The sequence below is a fragment of the Macrotis lagotis genome, chromosome 6 (assembly GCF_037893015.1).
Source record: "Macrotis lagotis isolate mMagLag1 chromosome 6, bilby.v1.9.chrom.fasta, whole genome shotgun sequence".
Lineage (NCBI taxonomy): Eukaryota > Metazoa > Chordata > Mammalia > Peramelemorphia > Peramelidae > Macrotis > Macrotis lagotis.
Genome location: NC_133663.1, coordinates 68,345,741 through 68,356,156, shown reverse-complemented (window position 1 = coordinate 68,356,156; position 10,416 = coordinate 68,345,741). Strand labels below are relative to the sequence as shown.

Below are 10,416 nucleotides of genomic sequence, written 5' to 3'. Positions count from 1 at the left end.
GTGTGCCGAGTGCCCCGGCAGGCTCTTATAACACCCCGTCCGCCCCCACCCCCATCCCCCCGGCTCCCACACCCGCCTTCTATTCGGGCCCCCGCCCCCAGCGCGCGCGCGCGCGCACACACACACACACACACACACACACACACACACACACATTCTCTCTCTCACACCTGTCCGGACTGGCGCTGCGTTTACTCGGGGCAAATATTGATTCAGGGGAGGCGGAGCTGCCCCCCCCCCCACTTCTCCGGCAATCTGGGACCCTTCCCTCCTAGGCCCCCCCTACCCCCAGCCCACACGGACCCCCGGGACCCCTGGGACCTGGGGCTTGGGAGCTACCTGCTCGCCTTCCCGGGGGGAGGGGGGAGGAGGACCTGGCGGCCACTGGAACAACACCAGATGTCATTTTTCCACCCACCTGCCGCGCTGAGGGCGGGGAAGGGGGGAGGGAGGGCTGGGAGAGGTTCAAGGGAAGGGGGGAAGGGAGAAGCAGCCAAAGTGCTGGAGCTGGGCAATGCTGGGGCTGGACTGGGGTGGCGGCGTTGGGGGGCTTGGGCAGGGAAGCTCTCCCAGGCTTTGGGACCCCGAATTCAAGGACAGGTGTGGGCACCTTCGGCACCGCAGCCGATCTAGCAGTGGCATCTTTTATTCAAGCAACTTCCCTACGCGTCTGGGCCGAGTGCCTCAGTTTCCCCGGGATGGTCAGAAGGGAGAATCGGCGGCCGGAGCGTCCAGGGCCGGCGAGCGAAGGAAGCCCCCTCCAGCCCCGTCCTGCCACGCACAGTCTCGGGGGGCAGCTGGCGCTCGGGGCTGACCGGAGCGCCGGGCAGACCCCCGCCCCCTCTCCGCGGGCAGCTGGCCAGCCAGGCTGCATTCAAGGCTGCGAGAGGCCCTTAGCCCGGCGTCGGGCCGACACGTAGCGGCACCTGCCGGCAACGCCAGGAGGACCCGGGCTCCAGGGGCAGAGGCAGTGTCCCCCGCGCATGCGCCCCAGACTGCTCTCAGCCTTGAGTTTGGTTTCCCTTTGCCTTTTCCTCACCCCCAGCTCGCCTCTCTTCAAACTCTCCAAACTGCACCCTGCATTTATCAATCACCATCATCAATCAGTGGACACTCTCCAATCCCACTCTCCCAGGGGGACCTAGGAACCAGAAGGGCCAATTGTCGAGACACGAGGCAGCTGAATTCGAGGTGCAATTTTACTGAAAGGGCTAGAGGACCGATGAAGCTGGGTGGAAGCCTGGGGCTGGGGAGTGGCTCTGGAAATCCTTTCTCGGGAGAGCACACGACCCCCTCCCTGCTGCCGGACAGACGTGAAGACAGGTTGTCGGTCCTGGCTTTGGGGGAGCCTAGAGTACTAGCTCCCTGTCATTGGAGATGGATGTCTTCATAGAGATGTTGATCTGGGGTGTCACTGAGACAAAACTTCATTAACTGCTCCAAGGTCACTCCAAGGCCGAGTCCGGCCCACTGGAAGAAATAAAGTACCAGGGGCAGGTGAGTGTAGGGCTCTACTCCCTGATTCCTGTCATATGTGCCAGTGCCAGTCCTCTCACCTGGGCAAGTTCTGAACGGGGGGCTGTGGAGGAGGAGGGAGGGCGATGACTCGAGGCTTCGTGGTCAGCACTACTTCTCCACGGCTGGCCTCAATCATGATGTTCTGGATCATGTTTTCCAACACTGACTCTCGAAGATTCAGGAAGATGGGCAGCCTAAGAGTGAGTGACATAGGTTCAGATCACTGTGGCCAGGACATGGGGAAGGGGCTATTTATCAGAGGAAAGACTGATATAGTTCAGCTAAGGACAGAAAGAGTCTGCAGAGTGGACAGGGGACAGACAGCTAAAGAAGGCAGAAAGGCTCTCATTCTAATAAATGTAATGTGCATATCATGTCATCATGTATGTAACAACAATGTCCTCTTCAATTATGAAGGATGAACATCATCGATCAAGTTGACTTTCTAAGTCTCTAAGACATTTTAAGAAAAGCAGTATCCTTTAATGGAGAGGAACCTAGTTGCTCAGCATTAAGAGAGACTGTTTGGACAGGGGAAGTTTCTCCACTGTTGAAATTAAAGGCCTAGGATCCCCTTCCCAAACCTATGCTTCCCCTTGAAAACAATTAAAAATAATAACAAAAAAAAGTCCATTTGTTTTTTACATTAAGCTTGCAGGGGCTAGACAGACTTTGACTTGTCCCTTTGGTCTCTGGCAGGACATGCCTTCCTTCCCTCCTTTTGGAACCATCCTCTAATTACCCCTTCCTCATCACTCCCAAACTCACCTGGAAATAACCTCCTTTTCCCACTGGGATTTCTCTTCCGTCAGTATGCCTTTCAATTCTTCTGACAGCAACTGATCCAGAGTCTTCTTCTGTAGGCCACTTGGAGACAGACTTTTTTCCAGGGATTCCAACAACTTTCCCTTGTCCCAGGATTCTTCTTCTTCTTCTCCCCTCTCCTCCTTGATTTCATCTTGATTGGCATTCTCCTCTTCTCTCTCATATGAGGTGGAAACATCAGACACGTGACCTAGGCTACACTTCTGGTTTAGCATCTGAGTTGATTCCTCACTCCAGAACTGACTGAAGTAAGGAATGGGTTCCACCAGGGCATTTTCCACATCTTCATGGAACTTCCTGTCTTCCAGCAAGTCTCTAACAGGAAGACCAGAGTTATGGGATGGATCTGGCTGGGCCACTGCCTATCTACCCCCATATTCCCCTCTGGCCCTAGGGTCTATCTGAGGGTAACACCATACCTGGTGCTTCTAGAAAAGGAATAGAATAAAACTGAGGTTGGTCAGAGGCTCTTTTCTGCATTAGTTCCAGTCAAGTTTCTACACAGATCCTAGCCAAGATAGCTAAGAACTCATTCTGGTGAAGAGATCATATAGAGATTTTAGAGAAGAAAACATAGGTTTAGGATCCAAGGGGACAAGAACAAGTTTCCTGTGATAGCTTCCTGGAATCACTTAACAAAATTAAAAGAGTAGTTTTAGTGGCTACCAAACTGGCTTAGTTAATGGGATCCTTAGGTAGGAGGAGAAGCAATGGTCTTCATTGTTGGCACCCTCAAAGGCATGGGTTAGTCGCCCCCTAGGGGTGGGATTAGAGAGTGACTGGTTAAATTACTCTCGACAGTCTCTCTAAAGTTGTTTGGGGACAGAGACCCCATGAGGAAGAGGAGCAATGGAGATAGAGAATGACTTTATGAGCTGAATGTTGCTAATAGTTTAGGGTTCAATACCTGATAACTATGGTCAGAATATCTGTCACGATCTGCATCACCTGCTTAGGAAATATACTCTGGTCGGGTTCTTCTTCCACTATCATGGATTCTTGCTCATTTTTCTTCTCTTTGAGTGTCCTGAAAATAAGTGTGGTAATTTATGTAGCTTAGGTCCAGCCCATCCCTCTACTCAACCTCAACCTTAAGGAGTCTCTCACTACACTGGAGAGGAGGCAGATCTGGCCCTTTTTAGTTTCGTATCTCAATTCTGGCTGTCTTTAATCTGTTTTATACTGAGTAAAACTCTGATACCTAATCAAATTCCCCAAAGTAGTTATTCTGAAGCTCTTCCTCTCTCAAGCCACAAACCACACTTCAAATCCCTTTATACCCAACAGATAACCTCTTTTTTTCTCCTCTCACTTTGCTAGGTTGCTGGTCTCCATAACTTACATGTTTCACTCAATCCTTTTCTTGCCTCCTGCCACTCCTTGGCAAGGTAAATAATCCCATCTGTGTTTTTGAACCACTCCCCTTCTACTTCTTCCAGGACCTTGCTACAATAATCAATCCTTCCCTCTCTTGAATCTTCACTCTTTCCCCTCTCCACTGGCTCTTTCTTTTTCACCTAAAATATAGTCAGGTCTCCTCTAACTAAAAGACAAAAACAAAAAAACAGACTTCCTTGGCTGTTCAACAGATTCCATCTACTGGTCCATCTTCTTTTTCCTCTTCATCCCTAAAGTTTTATAAAGAGCAATCCAAACTCTTTTAACAATTTCTTTATTCTTTAAACCCTTAATATGTCACTGGTATCTGTCCCCATTGCTCTCTCAAATGCCACCCATGACTATCATTGACTTATTCAATGCAATTTTCTCCCAGTTCTTGTCTTAAATAACCTCCATCCTTTCTGCTTCCATGACAATGCACACACCTGGTTCTCCTCCGTCTCTGTCTGCTCCTCTAAATCACACAGTTTCCTTAAAGTTCTCAATTCCAAAGTTTGTTTCTTTAGCCATTTTCTCCTCTGTTTCTTAGTGATCTCTTCTACTCCTGTGGTTCCATTTGTCATACCTGTGAAATCTTTCTCTCCTGAGGTCTTTATCCAAGTTTCAACCTACCTATTGCCTTGGATTTTGGCAAGCACCTAATATTAAAATATACCTAATGGAACTCATCAATTTTATCCCCAACTTGCTTTTTCCCTTGATTTTCCATTTTTTTCAATTAATAGTACCACCATTTCCCCCATACTTAAAACCTTAGACCCCCTCCCCAACCTCTGATACCACATGCTGCAGTTTCAGGTCCTAAATATTTCTCTCATAAATACCATTCTTCACCTTCTCAGGTTACTAGGTACACTATAATCCAGGTCCTCACTATCTCTTTTCTGGGCTTTATTAGTCTTTAATATTTCTGTCTCCAACTGGTTTCTTCCCTAATCAATCCATCTCTCACACATGTTTTTGATCTTTGCAAAGCAATGGGATTAAATGACTTGTCCAAGGTCACATAGAAAGTAATTTATCACATGTCTGAGGTTGAATTTGAACTCAGGCTCTCCTGACTCCAGGGCTAGTGCCCTATGCACTGTGCCACCAACTTCTCCCATCCTTCACACTCTTGCCAAATTAATCTTTCTTATGCACAGGTGATGAGATCATACTAAAATAACAAAACTCAAAATTTCAAGGGTTCCCAGATGTCTATTGAGTAAAGTCTAGTCTTCTCAGTGTGATGTAACTACATACTCAAACCACAATGAACCTCCTGCTTTCCCTAACTCTGTGACTTTTTTTTCTTCCTTTTGAACTTGATTCTTCTTTCACAACACATTCAATCTATGCTTATCCTAGATGCAAATGTAAAGCCTGTATCAGAGTGTCTTCTGTTAGGGGAGAGGGGAGGGAAGGGAGGGAAGGAGGAAAATTGTAAAACTCAAAAATGATTGCAAAAAAATAAGATTGTTAGAAACTACCACTGAATTGGAAAACAGATAAAATATCTATAAAATATTCCCTTTGCTCATGATCTTTTCTATTTCCCCATCTCCAGGATCTCTCCCTCACCCCCAAACTCTCATACTTTTCTGTACATAACAAGCATGCATTTCTGAAGTGCTTGCTCTGTGTAAAGCTCTGATTCCTTATTGTGATGTTTTGGTTTATAACTCTTGTATATGTCCTAGCACTCCAACCCACTTCCCACTCCGCCCCTGGTGCTGCAGTTAACAACTTGAGAAGAGAGGCCACAGCTTCTCCTTGTATCTCCTTCAACACCTGCCATGGAATCACAACTGGAAAGAACTTCATGGTCATCTGGTTCAAACTTCTCAGTGTACAGATAAGTGAGGTTTCTTATTTTTTTAGTGGATATTTCTAAACTTCCTTCCCCCAGTGTAAGGGAGGGCCCCTGGCTCCTTTTTCATCCTCCCTAGGTAAGGGGGACAGAGCAGTGGCAAGACAACACAAGAACTGGGGAAGGCTGGAGATTCCTCAGGGCTCCAAGTTGATTTTCATCTAATGCTGTCCTATTCATCAAAGTCCCTTCAGTCCCTTTGTCCCACACTGCTCCCTCTTCAAGTATTCCCCGAAAGGTGAATCTGGACACAATGAGACAAGGTGGAGATGGAGGAGGGGATCCCTGGGAACTCACTGGTGGAGGAAGTAGTTGGGGAATTCAGAGAAGAAGTTTGCTGTGAAGTCATCCGTGTTATGGGCTCGGGCAGTGAGGCCCAGGTAGAGCAGGTAGGGCTTAGGTTCTTCAGGGCAGAACCAGATCTGCCCAGTATTGGGGCACCTCATACTCCAAGACACTGGTGGAGTATAGGGCACTTCTTTCTGGATGGGGGGCAAGGTCTGGGGAGAGGGAGATGTGCAAGTGGCAGCATTTGGAGTGCATCCCCATTTTCCTTCCCTACCCCTTAACCAGAGAGCCCAGAGTTCTGATTTTGGGGTCCTGTTCCCAAGAGAGAGCTCTCTATCTGAAGATTGGTGCTGCCAGCTAGCCCTCAGTGCTTCCCAACCCTCCAAAGTTCCTTTACCACCCAGCCCCACCCAAACCTCAGTGTGGTGCCTGTCTGGAGCCTAGGCAAGGTTCTTGGAGAATATTCCTCTGGGGAGATGAAAGTGGAGATTGGGGAGGGGGTGTATAATTACCTTATACTTCCTTCCACGATCACAGGCTGTACAGGATGGTTTGGATTTTGAGAATTCAGGTAGTCCCTGTAGAAGGGGAATGGAACCCCTGGCGAAGGGTGATGGGAGAGCCCCGAAGTGGTGACTCTCCTCCCCCACCATAGACCCTGAAAGGACTGAACACTCAAATCCTCTCAGCACCCAGACCTTGCTTTCATGGTCAACATTGGCTTCCCCTAAAGGGGATCTTGTTTTTTTCTCCCAACTCCCAAGCATATCTCATTTCTTCCAGGGCAGGGGGTGGGATAATGTTTATCCTTTGATCTCGAGGTGATGCCATGACAAGCACATGGATTGGATTTGAGTGAAAGAGTGCTGTGCAAAGTCACTAGTCTCACTTTCTCCTCTAGAACCACCTGGGTCCAGTGGCCAGCTAGAAATCAGGATAGCTGGAGGTGGTCCTGGATGTGAGGCAATCAGTGTTAAATGACTTGCCCATGGTCACACAGCTAGTGAGTGTCAAGTATCTGAGACGGAATTCAAACTCCCATCCTCCTGACTCCAAGTCCAGTGCTCCATCCACTCTGCCACCCAGCTGGCTCATAGGGGATGGGATGTGAGAGCCAGGGCAAATCATGCTGGCTTTCACCTTGTTAGAGGTGAAGTCTGCTTACATTCAATTTCAAGGATAACCTGGATGCCAAGGAGACATCCCAGAAAGGTTAATAAATAGCTAGAAAGGGAGACACAATTGCTGGGAAGTGAACAAGGGGACTCTGAAGAGGGGGAGTCACTCAAAATGCTTATTATCTGATAGGGGGAGAGGAGCTTTGGTCGATCTTTTTAATGTATTTTCAGCAGCCAAACTGAACCAACTCTATTGGCTTTCTGAGCCTCACCTCTAAATTCTTTTCTGTTATTGTAAACTCAACCTCTTGCCGGTGCTTTTCCTTTTCCCAGGCCTGCAGGTCTGCTTTGTACTGGGCCAGGGCTTTCTGTGATTGAACCTATGGACCCAAGAAAAGTGGGGCCAAGGGTGAGGGTGGTGTTGGAATTCAAACCCCTTAGTCCTGTCTACTTTCCCGACCTGTCTTCAAGGAATGAACTATATTCTTCAGGTACAAAGAGCCTTGAGATCACAGGATATTATTAGCTCCAAGTCCAGTTAAATGGCAGGAATATCAGGAGTCACCCTCCAAGAAGTGCTTTCTTCTACCTTTACCCTTTCCCAGGAGTCTCTTCCCACCTAGGGTTTGGTTAAGAGTGGCCATCCTGCTCTGAGTTCCTTACCTTGCAGATCAGGTCAAAACTGTAGAAACAGGGCTGGTATGAGGCCACCAAGGTAATCACACAAGGGATATTCTCCCCAGGAGCCACCAATCCCATCATGGGAGATATCTTCAGTACCTACGATGGATGGCAGCAGGGGAGACCAGTATGGGGGGGAGGGGATCCCTAGGGCTTGTCCAGGGAGAAGGACCAGTGGGGTTTGTTCAGCAGGAGTGGAGGTAGATTGGGGTTCAGTGGGATAGATTGAGAATGGGACTGGTGGAGTGGGCAGGGCTGAGACTGGCATATCTGGTGAGGTTCTTACCATATTCTTTATTATATTTGATGAGCCCAGGTCCCAGGAGAACTTGAAAGTCTCTTTTGCTGAGGCATTGTTGAGAAATATGAGTCGGCTGCATTTGGAATGTACCGGGATGTTGCCCAGGGAAATTCGGGATTGGGATAAGAATACAACCTGTTGGATGGAGATTGCTTAGCACTGGCTTATGACCATGAGAAGGAAGAATAAGAGACTGCAACCCAGAGCTAAGAAGACTTGCAGAGGCTGACCTTCATGCTTTTGAAAGGTTATTATGCAAGGGAGAAGGACCATCAGCCTTTAGAATAAAGCACTAAAACTTCAGAAGAAGAGATTAGTCCAACAGAATACCTTTCCAATAAGTAAAGAGACTGACACTGGAACATGCAACTGAGGGGCAGAGTTGTTTGTTTTTACTCTAGCTATCACACATCAACATCCATCTGGGCTTAAAGAGGGACTGGCCTATTTGAGCCTGGACCCTGGGATCAAGGATTATTATTAGGGATTCTTAACCTGGCTTCCATGGAAAGACATTATGGGATTCAGGAACTTGAATAGGAAAAAAAATTACATCTTTATTTTTGCTAATCTCTGACTGAAATTGAGACTTTTTTTTCTTATGATCACTAGCAACAAACCACAGGAGTATTAGGTCTTGTCAGATTATCAGCATGGTCCATGCTTCCAAAACAGGTTAATGACTACTCTTGGCTAATTCTCTGTTTTCAAACTATCTCTGAATGTCCCAAATAGATGGTGGGGTTGAAGCCCACTGAGAAAAGACAGGCAAAATATTCTCCTGCTATGTCAGTAAAGAACACTAGGTGGTGGCATAGCCTCATCTTTTTTACTCCTATTAACTAAAGACCATGCCTCATGAAGCCTTCCTATCACTTTACAATCTATTCTAAACTTTTATTTAGTTTTTTTTAGTTTTTTTTGCAAGGCAATGGGGTTAAATGGCTTGCCCAAGGCCACACAGCTAGGTAATTATTCTAAACTTTTAAAAAACATCTATTGTATGCGAAATCTTGGGTTATATGATTAGTGAGAGATGGAGACTAAAAAAAGGTTACTGTCTCTGATCTTCATCATTCACAAGTCAGTTAAGTATAAGATATATTCGTAAAGCATGTACACAAATAAAACTATTATATTGTAGAATTATAGAATTTAGAACTGAATAGATACTCCAGAGACCAAGATAAAATCATGAAGGGAGGCCCAGAGGAATTGAGTGGATTGCAGAGGGAAGAACACTGGAGTTGGGGTCAGGAAAGACATGGTGTGTGACTTAGTTTTCTGGTCTGTAAAATGGTGATCATTTCACCCTGTAGTAGCAACCTCATATGGTTGTGAAACTCAAATAAGATTCATATATTTAAAGTGTCAAATAAACTATCCAAAAGTGACTTTATAAGACTTATTAACTTTTAAGCACTGTCAGCCAATGCTCTAGTTCCCCATATAAAGCAATTAGGAAGCAGAGCTATGATTGTTCTGACTCAAAATTAGTAACCCCAAATGATTATTTAATAGGAGATAGTGGGGGAAGGAAGGGAGAGTTCACTTCTACTTGGGGTAATCAGAATAGGCTTCAGGGAAAAGGTGACATTAGAGCTGGATTCTGAAAAAGTATTTTGATGTGCAAATGAAGGAAAGTGGGAGACAACAAAATGAGATGGAGGAACCGTGATGAACAAGTTGAGTTTGACTCAAGTGTACAATGTGAGAAGGGTTGAATTGTGAAATAAGACTAAGGAGTCAGCTAGGTGATGCAGTGGATAGAGCACCAGCCTTGGAGTCAGGAGGAACTGAGTTCAAATATGACCTCAGACACTTAATTATTAATTATAATTGTTATAAACTATAATTTCATATATTATATAATTATAAAAGTATAAATATTATTATTAATAATAATAATTAATAATTACCTAGCTGTGTGATCTTGGGCAAATCACTTAAGCATATTTATTGCCTTGCAAAAAAAAAGATTGAAAAGATAAATTGGAACTAAGTCACAAAGGGGCTTGAACTTTATTCATTAGGCAATGGAGGTTCCACTCAAAGTTGTTGAGGAAGGAAGTGATATTATTCCATTAGTTCATTAGTGAGATTACTTTGGCAGAGTGTGAAGGATGATTAAAGGGGGGGGGGTAGGAATAAAGGCAGAAAGAATAAATAAAAATCTATCATAATATAGTCCAAAAATAATGCAAAAATGTCAAGGACCTAAACTAGTTATGATGAGAGTTATAAAAGAAGGAACAGAAACAATTAGAAGACATTTTCAACCTGACTTTTCAACTTATTAGGTGAAGGGGATTAAGAAGCGTCATAGATGGCAGGCTTCAAACCTGAGAGCCTGTGAGGATGGTATTCAAGAGGTCTGGTGAAGTTAAGTTGGAGGGCAGATTTGGAGGGAAGATGATGAATTCAACTCTGGG

General features: G+C 45.8%; 1 protein-coding gene and 1 long non-coding RNA gene across 9 annotated transcripts in view; one reads left to right on the top strand and one right to left on the bottom strand.

The window, feature by feature from the left end:
• Positions 1–973: 973 nt before the first annotated feature.
• On the top strand, positions 974–8,681 carry LOC141490927 (uncharacterized). The gene is made up of 2 exons (XR_012469398.1): positions 974–1,497; positions 5,427–8,681. It is a non-coding gene; the product is annotated as an uncharacterized LOC141490927 (long non-coding RNA).
• CFAP65 (cilia and flagella associated protein 65) overlaps positions 1,186–10,416 on the bottom strand; it is a 55,890-nt gene continuing 46,659 nt past the window's right edge. For 3 of the 8 annotated variants that reach the window (XM_074191335.1, XM_074191336.1, XM_074191337.1), the window contains exons 25-33: positions 7,970–8,119; positions 7,666–7,782; positions 7,275–7,382; positions 6,397–6,462; positions 5,894–6,096; positions 3,251–3,370; positions 2,287–2,658; positions 1,557–1,712; positions 1,186–1,470 (exon numbers count right to left, since the gene is read on the bottom strand). In XM_074191335.1, the coding sequence (XP_074047436.1) occupies positions 1,446–1,470; positions 1,557–1,712; positions 2,287–2,658; positions 3,251–3,370; positions 5,894–6,096; positions 6,397–6,462; positions 7,275–7,382; positions 7,666–7,782; positions 7,970–8,119 (1,317 nt within the window). In that variant the 3' untranslated portion in view covers positions 1,186–1,445. Of the gene's footprint in view, positions 1,471–1,556; positions 1,713–2,286; positions 2,659–3,250; positions 3,371–5,893; positions 6,097–6,396; positions 6,485–7,274; positions 7,383–7,665; positions 7,783–7,969; positions 8,120–10,416 lie in introns of those variants that run through there. The other 5 variants (XR_012469395.1, XM_074191338.1, XR_012469397.1 and 2 more) reach the window with 5 other exon arrangements.